The following is a 17,252-nucleotide window of genomic DNA, read 5'->3' on the forward strand; positions in this document are numbered from 1 at the left end:
GTGTTATGAGGGGGGGGGGGGGGGGTGGGGAAGGAGTTTATTATCTTGCAAAAATACCCTCTCATTCCTACAGTTCTGGAGCTATAAATCACTAAGCTTAAAAAGTATAAAATTGCATTAATTTTCTCAGCACTATAAAGATCATATGACTCTGGGCCTTGGCCTGCAGAGGGTGTGTGCAGAGCTGGGTTCATGTCCACTGAAATAACACGCACTGAGGGACCAAGCCCCAGATGGGAAATTGCCATGATTTGAAGGAGAGAAAATCACTATTGGTTCTTTCCAAGAAACTCTAAATTCTTGCTTTTCTGCCTGTGTGTCAGGGGTCTGTATATAACTGATTGAAATGGGCCTCCATAACAGTGCTAGAAAGTTTTAATAGCAGCTAAGAGGCATTGAATTTCACCTGAGCATTGGCTTTTAACTCTATTGCAAGATACCAGCTTAATGTATATTTGTTAAGAATTAGCATGCTTTGTTTTGATACAGCTTAACTTACAGAGAGAAGCCGAGTTGCAGTCACTTTAAAATTAAGAATATTTAATGTTGCTAAACTAGTTCAGCATAAACATTTAATTTAGACAAATTTTTAATGTGTGCACTTGGACCAGTACATTTAGTGTTTGAAGGGTATTTGGCACTCCTACCTTCCCTGAGAACTGTAGATTTAAAATGCACTTGCAGTTCATGAAGACAGGAACCAAAGGTTCTGAGATCTGGGTACTGTTTAGAACTCTTCTCTGTTCCACACAGCAGCTGATAGTGCAATGGTGGGAGGCAGAGGAGGATGCACAGCTGTGCCCTGAGCCACAGGATTGAGTCAGGCTGAGGCATTTGGCCAGAGTCAGCTCGCGCTGTGGTTTCGGGTCCTGCAGCAGCTCTGAGCTCTGCTCCCATGTGCTCCTGAGTCCCTGTGCCATGTAACTCCTGCAGTACTGACTGTGCTGTGAGGCAGGAGTGTTCCTCCCAGTGCTGCTCCTGGGTGGCTGAGCAGGAGCACAGCTCAGAGCCAGGCTTGGACAGCCCATTGCTGGTTCTGAGGCAGAGCTGCTGTGGGCTTGGACAGCCCATTGCTGGTTCTGAGGCAGAGCTGCTGTGGGCTTCCCTTGGGCCTCACCCAGAGCCGCGGCGCAGCAAGGGGAAGGCTGTTCCTGCAGCTCGCTCAGGTAGGGCTGCTTGCTTGTCTGTCTCCCAGGCTGCAGAGCAGATCTGTGGGTGCACAGTGTCTCCCTCGGGGTGGAACCAGCCCATGATAAATGCTCTCCCTGCTGCGCCTCTGCTCAAAGGCAGCAGCAGCAAGGATGGTGGCAAGGCAGCACCCTGGGGGATGTCAGCCCTGGCTCTGTGCTGAAAGGCTCCTGGAGCTTTGGCACACGTGTGGCAGCTGCTTCTCGTGGAATGTCGGCCTTTGAATGCCAGCCTGAGCGGACTGTACAGAGTCACTCCTTCAAAACCAACCAGAGACAATAGTGGGATTCCCCTTCTCGGCGTGGCTGACCCAGAGCCCAGCAGAGGATTGTGTATTTCAGGTGCAAGCACAAGTATAGCACAGCAGAAAAGTTCATGAGAAATAGAACAGCAGTGATCTTGATAGGTTTGAGGGGTAGAGGCAAGGAGGGGGTGAAAAAAGGCTGATTTTCCACTGAAAACATCCCTGCATGAAAAATGGGAACAGCCTGTACTTCAAAGAGGCTTCATAAAGGCTGCCATCCTGTTGCCAGGCCTCTTGGTCCCCTTGCCTCAGTACTCTGTAGTTACTCCATGTGTACTGGAGCTCCTGCTTTGCTGTTTGTTCTCAGCACACAATAGGCTTGCCTTATCTTTGCCTTTGTGCTACACAGAACCTCCAGTCTGGTACCACCCTTTGATTTTTAGAAACTTCAGAATCAATAACCAAGCAAATGCATCTCTACTCCGTTCAAAATACCAGGAAAACAGACATCAGAGCCTTTATTCTGGGGATTTTTGCCAAGAGAGCTCATCATTGGCTGTGCAAAGATGCTCCATTAACACTCTTCACTGCCTGCTGCTGTCAGTGGGAGCAGGGAGGCACTGAAGACTTGTTAAAATCCCTTCCCATGTTTCCTGGTGCAGGGAACAGCTGAGCATCCTCACTTCTGTCAAGTTACTGCAGGGAAAAATGCCGTTTGTTCCTGAAGAAATACCATGGTGGGGTTATCCTTTAGTTCTCTGTGCTGCTCCATGTGTCAAGCCTCCATTGCTGTTTTTGTTGGTGCCTTGGGTAGTTTCATCCATCCACACCTTCAGCAAGATCAGGGTTCCCAGCTTGAGAGCGACAGTGCTGAGTTTGTCCTTGAGAAAGGAGGGAGGCAGCTGTCAGTGTTTGGGTGGCTAAATATGTAGGGACTTCAAGAAAACGGAATTTTACCTGCTGGGACCTCCTCATGACCTTCTCCCTTCCTCTGCAGTAAATCTGCCATGGGGGACAGACCACAGGGCTGCCAGCTTCTCTCCCAGCCTTCCAGCCTCATACCTCACAGGTCTGCTCTATAGGGTTTGTCTTAAAACTTTAGCTTTTCTCTCACTTTTGCCTCAATCCTTGACCCCAATCCTGGTGAGTCAGCTTTAATTTTTAAAACTTTTCAGAGTTTCTACTGGTGCATTTCAGCCTCTCTCCCACAAAAAGAAAGAAATCTAAGAAAATGACTAATTGGTTGTGGCCCTTTCAATAGCTCTGATGTGAAAATCAAAGCTTTTGTTTACTCTGCATGAGGACAGAAGGAAAAAAGGCAAATATTTCTCTTCCCCATCCTGTTTGGCCTCTCACATTTTCCCAACAGTGGCATTCAAGCCTCGTTTAAGGTGACGTTTTTGTCCTACATTTACATGTCCTTGCTTAGATGGAGGATACTGTGCACAGTGATGCTGAGTGGTCAGGGACCTCAGAGAAGAGTGAGGGTCCTTGTGTGGGCTTGAGCAGTCAGAAACATCCAGATTTCATCAGAAACCCCCATGTGGAACTGCACAGGGGAAATGCCTGGCCAGGAGAAGGGGGATTTAGAAATACAGAGCTGTTCAGGGGCATGGGAGCAGATGGACAAAGCAGCCTTGTCCTGACCTGTCAGCCTCCCAGATTTTGATTTCTCCCTGACAGCTCCTGCCAGGACAGGACCTGGAGGGCTGCTGACATCTCATGGGCCTTCCCTGTAACCACAGCCTGAAAGTCCCTGGGGTTAATCCCAGGTTCTGCAGTGGCAGCTCTGTGTGCCTCGGCTGGGACAGGTGAGGGGCTGTCCCCAGCAGGGCAGGGAGCATGTTCTGGGTGCAGGGAACATGTTCTGCCATGGAGCAGGGCTGAGCAGCAGGGCAGCAGCCAGGGGAGACTGTGGGATCTCAGCCTTTGGAAAGGAGAGGGCCAAATGTTAGCCCTGCTCTGGAGGCAGGAGTCCCTTCCAGCCACAGCTCTTCCCTGTTCTCTTCATCTGCAAGTGGTTATTGTCAGATTTGCAATTGGCCTGTAAGACAGCCCCAGTTCCAATTTATTTTGGTCACTGAACAGGAATGCATTTACTGCTGTGTGCTCCTGGAAGAAAATGCTGCCACACATTCAAGTGGAACCTTTTCTGTCAAAGGGATCATGCCTCACCCGTGAGTGCCACTTGTTTTACTGTGTCTGTGAGTGACAGTGCTGCTCCAGTTCTCTCTGTTCCCCCACAGATAAAATGCAAATATGCCATCTAGTGTCCATGGCTGACTCGGTGTGAGAGCAGCCAAGCTGACAGTTTTGTGTAATTTGGCAGGAATTTAATCAGTGTACAGATAGAAATGAGCCTACAGTATGAATCAGTGCAAGAAGTACACAGCTCAGAAGTTTTTTAGAATTTTATCACTAGGTTAATATGTTCTCACTCAGGGCACTGAGAGCTCAGCTCAGGCACTCTGCGACACCCAGGGCACGCAGAGCTCTGCTCAGGCACTCTGTGACACCCAGGGCCCCCAGAGCTCAGCTCAGGCACTCTGCGACACCCAGGGCACGCAGAGCTCTGCTCAGGCACTCTGTGACACCCAGGGCCCCCAGAGCTCAGCTCAGGCACTCTGCGACACCCAGGGCACGCAGAGCTCTGCTCAGGCACTCTGTGACACCCAGGGCCCCCAGAGCTCAGCTCAGGCACTCTGCGACACCCAGGGCACGCAGAGCTCTGCTCAGGCACTCTGTGACACCCAGGGCCCCCAGAGCTCAGCTCAGGCACTCTGCGACACCCAGGGCACGCAGAGCTCTGCTCAGGCACTCTGTGACACCCAGGGCCCCCAGAGCTCAGCTCAGGCACTCTGCGACACCCAGGGCACGCAGAGCTCTGCTCAGGCACTCTGTGACACCCAGGGCCCCCAGAGCTCAGCTCAGGCACTCTGCGACACCCAGGGCACGCAGAGCTCTGCTCAGGCACTCTGTGACACCCAGGGCCCCCAGAGCTCAGCTCAGGCAGTCTCTGCTCCTGCTGGGATGGGCAGCACTAGGTGGCAGCAGGCAATCCCCAACTCCTGTCCGTGTGGCAGTGTCCTGACAGCTGAGGTGGCCTGCTGGGGCATCCTGATGGCTTTGCTGAGGGCACGTGCTTCAGCCCAGAGCAAAGAGCTGTGGAGGGCATTGCCACAGAGAATGGCTCCTGCAGCATGTGCAGTGCTCCCTGCCTTTCACCCCTCCGTGCAGTTCAGTCCCTGCCCGGTCTGCAGTCCCTCGCTGGTCCCTGGCTCTGCTGAGGAGCTTGGTGTGAGCCCTTGTAGTCCAGAACAGAAACCAGACAGGGTACAGTCCCACTGAACCATGCTCCATGTAATAGAAATCTCTATTGTCCCTCCAATCCAAACCTTTCTGTGATCCTCTAATTATAGCCAAACAGCCACATTTATTCTATCCCAGCAGAGTTTGGTGCAACAGAGTCACAGGATCAGAGGGGGAAAATGCTGCCAAGCAGCTGACACCTGTGGAGCCAGAGCTGCAGGTGTAAATGTGCTCCTTTCTGTCTCCTGCTCTGACATGATTGGATCTGGGCTTTGGTGACTCTCTAGGAATTTGGAAGTGCTTTGCTGAGCGTTCTTTCTTGTCTTCCCCTTCATGCAGGATCCAATTACACCACACAAGTGCTGTGTATTACCAGGGAACAACACTGACTTACCTGCAGAGACTTTTAAATGCTTTTTCTCTTGTCTGTGGGATGAACCATGTGTGTGTGCACCAGGAAAAAAAAGGCATTTCAGATACAGATCTTGGGAGAGAGAAAAGTGAATGAAAGAGAAGTGTTTAGGTTGAGCATTTCTGCTTTTTAATTGCTGAGATCCAGCAGGCATTAGTAGTTAGTTATCAGGATCACACAGTTGAAAGGACAGCATAAGATTGTGAATTTTACTGGATTTTACAGTTTTGTAGTCTGAGCAGAGCAGTAATTGGTATCTGTGTCCTAGTTTGTAGTTAATGATTCTCACAGAGCATAGTGCACGTGAAGATCTTTATTGCTAAGGCTTATCCTTCCCTGGGAAGCAGCCCTTTCCAGGAGCACGGCATAGACAGGTGTAGAAATCTGCTTGAAACACGGGGGTTTGCATGAGCCAGCCTGGGACAGGCTCTGGAGCAGGAGGGGAGCTCTGGCTGCCGTGGCACTGTGCACTGGGGGGCGACACAGCCCAGCAAATGCAGCACACTGAGCTCAGCCTGAAGCGCTGGAGCAATTCCTTGTGCCCCCGAGATCCTTGTGCTGGGCTGGCCCCACCTCTGCTGCTCTGAATCTCCTGCCTCACCTCGTTCCCATCAAGTAGGTGTTTGATTTGCACTTCCCCTTCACAACAGGGAATAGTTCAAATGTCACCTGAGGAAGCTCCTCGTGTCTTCTGTCTCACCTGCCTTGTAAATTTGACCTAAGCATCAGATTTCTGCACAGGAGCACTTCTTGCTTCGTGTCCATGTTTGCAGATGAAAACCACTCAGTGGGAGTCAGTCCTGCTTCCCCAGGACATTCCTGTGGCTGCATTTCCCGTTTGATAGTGTCCTTGAAAAGGAAAAGTAATATATTTCCTTGGAAGAAGGAATGCTGCAATTTTCAGTGCAGATGAAATTGGTTTGTGTTTTTATGTTGCCAGTACAAATTCCTGGATGCCCTGAAATCAAGGAGTGAGCTTTCAGGAGAGGATGAAGGAGTCCAAAGCAGTCAGAGACATCAGTCAGATTAAAAAGAGCTCCTGGCATGTGTGTCAGGACTGTCAAAATGCTCATTTTAATTAAAAGCAGGAGATGACCCCGACCACGGTGGAGTGACCCAGGAGCCTCTGCCCTCCTCAGGGACGTTCCCTCTGTCAGAGCTGCCAGATGAAGGCAATTACTTCCTGAGTGTGAAATGTTATCACACTGGAATTGACTTAAATATTTCAGAAAGCTCAATCAAACTGCAGCCAGAAAAATCTTTGACTGAGGGAGAAAAGCCCGGGGATCATTAATTGGGTTAATGCTCCACCAAGCTTGCATTTGTTAGTGGGCACGTTGAGGGCAGAGGGAGCCCAGGGACGTTCCAGGCTGGCTGCAGGGAGGGTTTGTGCTGCAGTGGGACTCTGTGAGTGCAGGCTGGGCCTCAGCTCCTCCCTGGGGCTGCTGGGGCAGAGCGGCTGCATTCCCCTGGGCAGCGCCCTGTGCCCTGGGGGTACATGTGGGCTTTCACAGCACCCTCCCTACAGCAGGCCTCTCTCCCCATTGCGGTTGGTGGTGATGGTGATGTGGCTGCAGAGAGCTCTGCATCCCCTGGCATAGCCCCAGGCCCCTGCAGGCTGCCCTTGCTGTCCCACTGCCTGCAGTTTCCCTGGGGATGCTTGCCCCCAGCTCAGATGGGCAGCAGAGTCAGTGCATGCCTGCTTTGGGGTGCATTTTGTGATGTGTTGGGCTGTGAAAGTGATGATGCCAGAGCTGAAGGAGGCACCAGGGTTGGCAGCAGCCCTTGCTTCATCTCCTGTGTCCTGTGCCCTCTGTGCCCTGCTGTGCTGAAGCCATTGCCACCAGCCTTGTGGAAATGCAGCAGGGCAAAGAGGGCGGTTAAAATTCCTGTGACTGGTGTGTTTATTTGATTCTGTGGGACATTTTTCTTTTCCTTTCCATCTCTGGATAAAAGAAAAATTTGAAGGGTCCTAAGTCCTATGAAACAGAAATTGTTTGGTTTGAGATTTCTCCCCTCCTCTCCCTGAACCCATCAGAAATACTGATCAGTATTACAGACACTTTCTGTATCACTGAATCAGTAATACAGACACTTTCTCTTTCAAATTAAAACTTTTAAGTCGCATTTCACTCATTTGTTGTGTGTCTGAGAGATCTGTGTGTGTATATGACATATAAAATTGCACAGATCAGATATATTTCAAGTAGGCCCAGAATAATTATTTTAAACTTTTAAAATTCTCTAATAGCATTTCAAATTACATATAACAAGCATTTTTGTGTATTAAAAAAAAATAAGGAAAAGTTACTAGAATGTAGATATTTCAGTGATATTTTAAACTAAACCCTGTGTTAAAGTTGCTGTATTTTAAGATGTCAAAAGAATTACCAGGGAATGTGATTCTAATGAAACGTTGCTCTTGTTGTTATGGAAACCAACTTTTAAACTGCTGTGCAGGGTGGGAATGACACAGTGCTGTTTTCATAGCTTTCCATTATTTTGCTTTTGAAGAATTTTAACCAGCTGGCAGTGGTGCTGTTTGGCATGTTAGGCTGCTCTCAGGCTGCACCTTGGTGTGGATGCTGGGATTTGGAGCCAGCTCAGGTGAGGAGCCCATCCCAGAGGTGGCTCACCCTGCAGCACCCGTGGGCTCTGTCTGGGGAATTCTGCCCTCCTGAGGCTGGTTTGGCTGGGTTTTACCTGCGTTTGCATTTCTCTGGTTCCTGCTGTGCCCAGGAAAGGTCCTGTCTGAGAGCTGTCCCAAGCAGGGATTTATGGCTCTCCTGCTGGGACACTTCATGGCAGGGGACAGGTGACACCATCTCGTGCTCCTGGTTTGACACCTTGGCTGCAGCTGTGAAACTGTGTTACCCACAGGGAAACCTGGAGTTTTCCTTCTTAGTGATGACAAGGATCAGTTTTTCTCTCCACATGCTGCTCATATTTGTTTACACTGGGAGTAAATGTGGTGTCATGAACACAGCTTCAAATACTTTGAGATGTCTTGCAACACAAGAAAATAAATTACCAATACATCCATCACTTAGAATTGGATTATTCTGACCATCTGTGCTTTTTTATGCACCTTTTCTTAAGAACAAAAAAATGATTTTCAGCATAGGCTGTGCTTTTAGTTTATGTGTAGTGCAGATGAGGGGGGAAGCTAGCTAGAGGCAAAATCAGAGTTTAGATTGGCTGTTCATAAGGGCAACCTTTCCTTAAATTTCCTTTTTTTTCACCCTGCACATCACAGAGATTTAGAACCCTCATTGACTGCAGAAAACCCAGCTCCAGGAGGACAAAGGATGATATATTCTCAACGAGTGTGTAAAGTATAGTAGTTCTAAAGACAATAAATGCAAGGTCGCATTAGGGCACAACAGTTAATTACCCACTTCATTACTGTCAAGGTCAGTACAGTATTTGAGCACAGGAGCAGTTTCTCATGTGCTGCTGGAAGCAAGGCAGGAGCGCCTCGGTGCCAGGCAGATCCATTAGAGCTTATCAGGGCAGCACAGGCGCTGCAGAGCCCCATGAAGGATGGCTGCTGTCACCAGGGACGCACAGGGCGCTGGGCCCAGCCCAGGCACTGCACCCCTGCGTGCAGGGCCCTTCCTGACTCTGTGCCAGGGATCTGCCAGCGTGGGAGAGATGCTGCTCGCTCCCAAACATCCAGAAAGGTTTATTAGATCCTGTCAAGAGTGCAACAGCAGACTGAATAGAGAAAAGATATGGCACTGGGAGCAGAGGATCTTTCCCACCGTGTGCTCCCCCACACAATGGAGGTTTCACCTTTTAACCCTTTAGCTCTCCCAGAGTTCTGTCCATTGGCTCCTCCTTTGCTGTCCAGTGGTGGAGATCACTTCCTTAAATCCTGATTGGGTGTCAGGTGCTGCCACAGGTGATCCCACCCTCCCAAATGTCCCAAACCCCAGGCACCCCCAATAACAGCACGAGGGGATAAAACATAGCTATAGATCTATAGAACTTCTCCTAACATAGATCCATGATATCTGCATTTAACTGTGAGAGACAGCCATGGCATTGCTGTCTGTCACAAGGGGAAGGGCAGTGTGGAATTCCCAGCTCCTCCATCCATGGGAGCTCCCTCCCTCCTGGGCTGCACAGGGCCTGTAATGAGCACCATGGGTATGGAGCCTGGGGGAGCTGAGGGGCTCAGTGCCACTTTTCCAGCCAGGACAGGTGCTGTGCACACTCCCATTGCGGGATCTCAGCAGGCAGAACAGAGGCCTCAGAAATCTTTGCCCATCAAGCTTGGCAAAGGATACTTTGCTTTTATCTGCTTTGCCTGCAGCAGCCCTGAAAATTCCATAAGTTTAAAAATGCAAAGACCAGTAAGTGGGTAAAAAAAATTCAGAAAACAATCTCTGTAAATATATCCAGAAGATAGAGGTAGAATCCCCTCCTCCTCCTCATATTTTTTTCAGTTTATAAAGCCATTAAAATGAGAAAAACTAGTCTAGTTCCTATGACACTAGTTACCATTATATCTCTTTCCATGATGGCCCTTTCCTGTTACATTTTCTTTCAAGGTTTTTGTTTTGCTTTTTAATTAGAGCTCAGATTTCCCATAATTTGGGACTCCTGCCATTGTGTGTGTATCCCATGAGGTTTTCCCTGTGCTCACTGATCCAGTGCCCAGATCCACAATCCCACACCAAGACCCCACATCATCAGTCCAGCTTTTCCCCAGAGCCATTCCTTGGAGCCTGGCTACTCCCTGTGGGGCTGGCACCTCCAGGTTTGGGAATTTGGGCCAGGCTCATGGCAGCTCCCACTCTCAGGCTTCTTTCTGCAATTCCTGTGCTTCCCAGGAAAGCTCTGGGTGCTGGCAAGCCCAGCGCACACTTTCTCTCTAGTAAATCACTTCAGGACAAGTTAACATGGTGCAACGTATGTTTTGTTCTTTATAACATCTTACTTGATTTAGTTTTTTAATTTTGATACTCTGCTCATTCTTACAGAACAATTACTTTAATTACTCCTTTACACCAATACCTTCTTCAGGATATTAATTTGTTTTTTCAGCCTAGTAAATGGTTCTCCCACCAGGGAGTTAAACAATGTACTTCAGAATTGTGTATGAACATTTAAAGTTCTGTTCAGATAGACTTGACACTATAGAGTATTTCACAGGGTCTTGGTGAAAGACTTCCCAAATTTTCTTCTTCATGGACACTACAGTTCTTTTGATAAGAATGGTGCTGGATATTTCCTTGGAAAAGATCAAGCTGGTGTAGGCTGCCTGATTGAGCCTGAGGACATCTCACCAAGTCTGGCCTTCCATATAAGGGAAATGCAAAATTTAAAAACAAGCCAAAGCAAATAGAAATATTATTGTTGTTGTTGCTGTTAGAAATAATTAATTATCACAATTGATAATAATTGTTATTCATAGTAACAAAGCACTGACTATTCAGAAAGTGTGCCTCTGGAACAGGTAAGTTTTATCCTCCCTTTGTGCTGGCCATTTTCATTTTCTCATGGAAAATAATCTGAAGCCAATAGGAATTGCAGCCATCACTCTTGCAAGTCACTGTTTGCCAGTGATCATCCTTAAAATGCTGGGATAAAAGAGATGGGGTTTAGTTCTTAATCCCCTTAACTTCAGCAGTCAGGATGAGACAGCACTGAGGTCCCAGAGCTGGCCAGGACAGCTTCACCAGGCTGAGGCTTCAGTGGCAAATGCTTTTTTTTCTTTTTAAACCAGAATTTCCTATAGGCTCATTTTACTATTAGTGCTATTTTTAAATCCCCATAATGGAAAAGGTTACTCCCACGCATGCACCTGTCTGCCGAAAATCCCCAAACTGCAGGGATTTGTCACCAGTGAATTCCCTAACAGCAACACTCAGCTGCATTTTCTAAACCTTCCTTCTGAGGGTGTCTGAAAATGCAGACAGAGCAGAGGGGCAGCTCCTCTTCCCTGTGCTCCAAGGGCTCCCTGGGCATAGCCAGGGGAGCTCTCCTTTGTCCAGGTCCCCTGGAGGTGTGAAATGGGCATTTCCCTCCTCGGCAGGCCCTGCCCAGGGGTGGCAGTCGGGTGTTTCAATCTTGTTTTCAATTATAGGCATTTCATTGTCGAATGTTGCTGCTTTATTATGTGATAATTAAATATGAATGATCGTGCAGCCATCCTGCCTAAGAGGCTGGAGCAGAATTAAACAAATCCCTCTCATCCGGCTGAATGGCTTTGGAGGTGAAAGGAGTGATCTATTTGCTGTCTCTTATTTTTGCTGTCCTATTGTTTCAGTACCACTGGCTTCAAAATAGCAAACTAGGCAAGTAATTATGGACATAAATCAGGGCAGGAGGCAGCGTGAGGTCAGGCCTGCTTTGCTTTTCACCTGCCTTTCCTCAGCTGCCTTTTGCTGGGAGACAAAGAAGTACATTCCTGGTAATTTTGTGCTCCTACTAGTGATTGAATGCTTCTTTTGGCAAAGTTTGAAGCCCTGAGTGCTGTCAAGCAGGAGCTGAGCAGTCTCACTATGCTTAAACAAGTGCAGAGAGACCAGGCTGGGTCTGAAATGCTGTGGTTGGTGTCCAGTGTTCCACATTCAGCGTCTGCCTGCTTGGTTCCTGATTCACCAGGCTCAGTGTGCAGCACTTCCAGAGAGGAGGAGAGTCTCCTTGGGGTGACCAGGGTGACTCTGTTGAAAAGCTCAGTGAGTTAAGGAAGATGCAGCCAGAGATACTTAGCCAAAGTAAATCAGCAAAGCAAATGTGTTTTCAGTGGAGCCTGGCTGATTTATGGCCCTGGCCACCAGTCTGTACATCTTATTCTGGTCAGGTGTTTGTAAACGTGCAGTGGTGTTACAGCCCTCAGGTGGTACTGGCTGAAAAATGAAATCTTTCCTGAAGGAGAGCTGTCACCATGCCCTGCTCACCTCCCATCCTAGCAGGAGCAGCAGTGTTTTGGGCATGAAGGAGTGGGATGGCATCTATGGAAGGCTTGGCAATAGTGGGACACAAACTGTGCCAGCACTTGGCATCCCTGACGTGGGTGTCCCAGAGCCATGGTTGTGCACCCTGGCTTGCTGGATGCTGTGTGTTACAAGGAGATGGAGTTAATTTTTTCCCTCTTTCCCAAGTGTCTTTTACACTAAGTTAACTAAGAGGCAAGCCTCAGTGGGATTCTGCTACTCAGGAACATACTGTTTTGTAAAAAAAGAAAAAACCAGGAAAATTCAGTGCCTGATTAACTGTATGCTACTTTTCATTCCAGCAGTTTGTTAAAATAGCACATGGAAGTGACCACTGAATGATTCTCATTTAGCTTATTCATGCCCTGAAAATCCAACTCAGCCCACCAGTGTGGCTTTGTACAGACAACTGAATAAGAACAAATGGAAAATAAGTAGTGAGTTTAGATGTCTCTATTGTTGGCTGCTGAACACCCATCTCTGAAATTGGGCTTTTTGAGAGTGGCTTGGGGTTGCATGCCAAATCCCAGCTTGTGATCTGCACTGTATTTAAACATTTCTTCACGTCCTACTGTAATTATTTATTGAGGGGTTTTTTTTAAGCAATGAGATATGTGATGAAGAACATAAGACATTGCTATGGGTAGTCCTGGGTGAATACAGACTTTCTTCCTTTTTGGTGGTTTTTTTTGGTGAAATACTAAACAAAAACCAGTGTTTAACCAAAGCCATTTTGTATTGGCAGACCATTGTTCGGGGGAACAAGCCTCGAAAGGACACTTCCATCAATGGGCTGCTGGAGGAGTTTGACAACATCTCAGTGACCCGATCCAACTCCCTGCGGAAGGAGAGCCCTCCCAGCCACCACCAGGGCCGTGCCAACCACGTGCCCCGGCCCCAGGAGGAGAATGGCTACATCATGTGCTCGCAGTACTCGAGCGAGTCGGACGGCACGGCCGAGAGCGGCGGGGAGCGGCTCCGGGACAGGGCCCTGTGCGGGGACGAGTGGGACCGCTACTGCCAGGGCAGCCTGGCCGCCAGGCACAACGGGCACCTGCTCAAGGTCACAGCCCGCGACTTGTACTACTCAGAAGTGACCCCCCTGCAGTCAGAGCTGTCCCGGTTCCTCCCGGATTACCAGGCACACCTGGAGAGCAAGCCCAAGGCGCTGGAGTACGGGGGCCTGAGGCTGGAGTACCAGCGGGTGCCCAGCGGCTCCTCCCTGGACTACCGAGATTCCTTCCCCTACGCCCCGTCCCGGGCCTCGCTGCAGAGCGAGGGCCCCAGGGACAGGCTGGACTACGGGGAGCCCGACTGGGGACACGGCCTCGCCAAGGAGGACATTGACAAGAGGCCCAAGTCCTCCTACGTGGACCCTGCGAGCCCCCAGCCGGCCATGAGGCAGAGATCCAGGTCGGGCTCCGGCCTGCAGGAGCCGGCCATGCCCTACGCAGCCAGCGCCTTCAAAGCTCACCAGCAGGGACATTCCTACAGCTCCTACACCTACCCCCGCCTGTCCGAGACCGCAGCAGGAGTGCCCAAGGTAACCCAGCTGCCAGGGACTGCTCCCGGGCAGGGATCAGCCTGCGCACAGGGGCAGGGCCACGAGTGAGGGCAGGGAGCCATGCGTGGGCACGCCGTGCCAAACGGGGCTGGGAACGGCCCGAGAGTTGTGGGGCTGCTCCTTGGCAGCCTTGGAAACCCACCCACTGCACTTGGGTGTATGGAAATGGATGTCAGGGACAGTGGGTTTAAGATACTTACTGAAAGGCAGGTTTGGAGTGCCCATCTTCTGGGGATTTTATTTGAAATTCCCGGTAAGCGCAAGTCCTTTGGCCGTTTTTTGTAGCTTCAGGAGTTTGTACACCTGAGCAGATCTATAGCAGGAGGTGAGACACTGCTCTGGTTTGTGTATCAGATACTCCTGTGTTTGAGTTGTTACTGTGCAAGGCTGAAACCTCTGTGTTTCAGTATTTACACTGTATTTATGCCATCTTTATATTACAAGCTCTTCACTGCTCATGAGAGTAGGGGCTTACTCCCTTCTGCATTGTTTTTAAGGACTGAAACGACGTCAAAGCAGCTGATCTCACCCAAGACATTTTAGATGTAGTTTAAAAAAACTGTGCAAGAAAGCATTTCAGCCATGTTATCTAGAGGCAGCTCCTCTCCACAGATCTGTCCCTGCTCTGCCACATGAGGTGTGTTACCTGCACAAGCTCTCCAGCCCTGCCTGCAGCAGTGTGCTGTGAGCACTTGTGCCGGTCAGAGTGCTTTTCCCACACCTCTAGTCACATAACCATGATGACCTCCTGATGCTGTGCAAGAGATGCCTTTTCAGTGTAGTTTGCTCTGAACATCTCTGAGTTCCCCTAGCAACGGGCACTGTGATGATCATTTCTCCAGCTCTGGGGTTGCTGTGACTTTCCACACGCTGAGGTGGGTGACTGTCAGTGGTGAGGTGTGTTCTTCTCTCTGATGATAGCTGGCCAGTGCATTTGCTTATGGCTGTGTCCTGCTGCAGTGCCAGGGCTGCAGATCCCTGAGATCCCTGGGTTGGAGCTGTGCCAGCCTTGTGCCTCCTTAGGTCTGGCTGCTTTGCCATGACCGTGGTGCAGTGCCCATGGGAAGGGGTGAGCAGTGCAGTTTTTGTCCCTCTTTGCCCTGGAGCACAGAGGGTGCCTTTGCAAAGCTCAGGGTGTGGTGGGAGGAGTGTGTGTGGTAGTTATACCAGTGAGACATTGGAATGGATCTGGTTATACCACTGAGACATTCAGTGGCGATTCTGGAAGCTGGGAGGAAAATCTGGGCTGGGTTAGCTGCCATTTCCTTTACTGAGAGCAGTCATTTTGTCTGAGTTTAGAAAAGAGGAGGGCAAATCCAGTAATGCAGAGACCCTGTAGCACCTGCTTCTGCCAGTTTTACACCAATCAATAGGGCAGAAGACACAGGTGTTTATTATAGGATTCCAGCACTTTGAAAAATGCCCCATTAAAATGCAGTAACAACTTTTATTTTAAAAATATATGCCTCTGTGCAAGATTCATTGTGAGGTGTTCCTCAGAGCATCAAAAACACTCCTACAACCTTGGTGTATTGAAACTTGATGATTCGCTGTTAAAGGCAGCAGCTCAATTCCCAGACCTGTCCACAGCTCCTGGAGGTGAATAGGAGTTTCTTGTCTTGGAGGATTGCTGAAGAAACTTCTTTTCAAGGAGGCATTAGTAAAATAATGGTTCATCAAATGAGCTTACTAAATGAGAGTCAGATCTCAAATCAGATATTTTACAAATGAGATTGGGTTTAAAGTATAATTAAAAGGGGTGAAAAAGTAAGTGAAAAAGTCTTCAGGCACAAATGTGTGGCATCAAAGTGCCTTTAACAAGGATGTTCATTTTGGCTTGTAAATGTGAAGAGCAGATTTACCTCAGTATAATTTGCAGGTAAGAGATGTCAGAACTATCCAATGTGTGCTCTGTTTCATCACCAGTGATTTCAGAGTTGTTGCATCAGAGCACTTGCCCTGCCCTGGGCTTGGCCACTGCTGCAGTGGAACCATGGAGGTGTGGGGAGCCAGAGGCTCAGATTTGCCTCCCTGTGTGCCCCCCCTGTGTCACCACGTGCTCTCCTGTCCTGCAGACTGACTCCAGGACACCTGCATGGAGCTGCAGAGTCTGCTGTGCCACCCTCCCCACACAGAGCTGGTGTCCCACCTCAGTATTGTCTCACAATATCGAGTTCATCGTTGGCTTCTGTTTGGCCACTCTGTTCTGCATGGGATTTTTTACCCTCCTCTTCATCCCAGGCAGCCCTCCTAACTTCTGCCACCAAGCCCTATCACTTCAAAGCTCCTTTCCCTGTTGTTTTCCAGGAGGAGCTCTCTGGGACCCTCTCCTGTCCCTCTTCCAAGGGCCCATGATGCCTGCTCCCCCCTTGCTGCTGTAATGCAGCAGAGGTGTCTCACCGTGGTCCCCTGTGTCCCTCTGTACCACAGGCACATTTCCAGCCTGGCAAAGGCAGGGCCAAGCCTTCACTGTCAGAAATCTCCTCCTTTTCCCCTGTATTCCCATTGCCAGCCAGCAGCTGTGTGTGAGTGCTGCCTGCCACCTCTGTGTGTGGAACAGGCAGTCCTGGGGCTTTGCCCAGCGAAGCAGCAGAGCCAGACCTCTGCCTTTGTGGTCTCAGTGTGGGTTACAGACCATCCCTTCTGCACCTTCCGCCTGGCAGACTGTGCACATGTGGGGGATGCCACTGTGCCATGCTGAATGTCGTGCCAGAGCTTTGGCTGCTCCTTTGACCTGATCTGGAACGAGTGCAGGACTGCTTTCTTCTTTCCTTTGTAGCATTTAAAGGATTTCCATTCAGTAGGGGCTGCATTCAGCAGCAGAAATGGAATTATTGGTGGAGTAAAGTGCATTCATTTTGCTGTGGTGTGGAGCACTGTGTCAGGACAGCCTTGAAGGAGAGCTTCAGTGATTTACTCATTATATCTCCTGACTTCTTGTAGCATTTGGGATTCAGGAAGTGGGTTTACATTGTGCAGCAATGTTAACCTCAGAAAGCCTCCGAAAACTCTTAGCAAGCACACTGAACCCCTGAATGTTCATTCTAAAATTTTACTGCAGAATATTCTTTGGCCAGTGTGTTAAGCCCAATATACTCAGAAATACCAGACACGGGTGAAGCCTCAAATAATTCATTAGCGTGGATTTATCCAGCTTGAATTTCTAGACCAGGTTTTCCCCATCTCAGTGGTTATAAAGAAAATGGTGTATTTACAGCCAAAGCAATAAATTATTTGTCCCTACGTACACAGATATATAGGACAGGGTTAGATTGAGTTCCCCTCCCTCCACCGAACCATCTGAGCACTTCTCTGCGTTAATTAGTTTGGCAGATGTAATGTCCTTCATGAAATTCATGTGTCTGACTCCCTTCTGTTTGATGGCCATCCCTGCCTGATGGAGTAAGGGAGATGATGGCTGCAATGGTGTGGATTTCTGCCTCAGCACCCCCAGCACGCTGGGAGGGGACTGCACAGCCCTGCTGCTGCTGCTGGGCGCTCCTGATGCAGGGAGGGTGGCTGTCAGCCCTGCAGGAGGCAGGCTCCAGCTCTTCCCAGAGCAGCCTCTGAGCAGCCCCTCTGCAGGGG

General features: G+C 49.3%; 1 protein-coding gene across 1 annotated transcript in view; it reads left to right on the forward strand.

Moving 5' to 3' along the window:
- PAK5 (p21 (RAC1) activated kinase 5) overlaps positions 1 to 17,252 on the forward strand; it is a 145,569-nt gene that overhangs the window by 113,766 nt on the left and 14,551 nt on the right. The window contains exon 3 of the mRNA XM_005422586.2: positions 12,846 to 13,643. Coding sequence (XP_005422643.2) covers positions 12,846 to 13,643 — 798 coding nt within the window. The remainder of the gene's footprint in view (positions 1 to 12,845; positions 13,644 to 17,252) is intronic.

This window comes from Geospiza fortis, unplaced genomic scaffold, assembly GCF_000277835.1.
Source record: "Geospiza fortis unplaced genomic scaffold, GeoFor_1.0 scaffold275, whole genome shotgun sequence".
Classification (NCBI taxonomy): Eukaryota; Metazoa; Chordata; class Aves; order Passeriformes; family Thraupidae; genus Geospiza; species Geospiza fortis.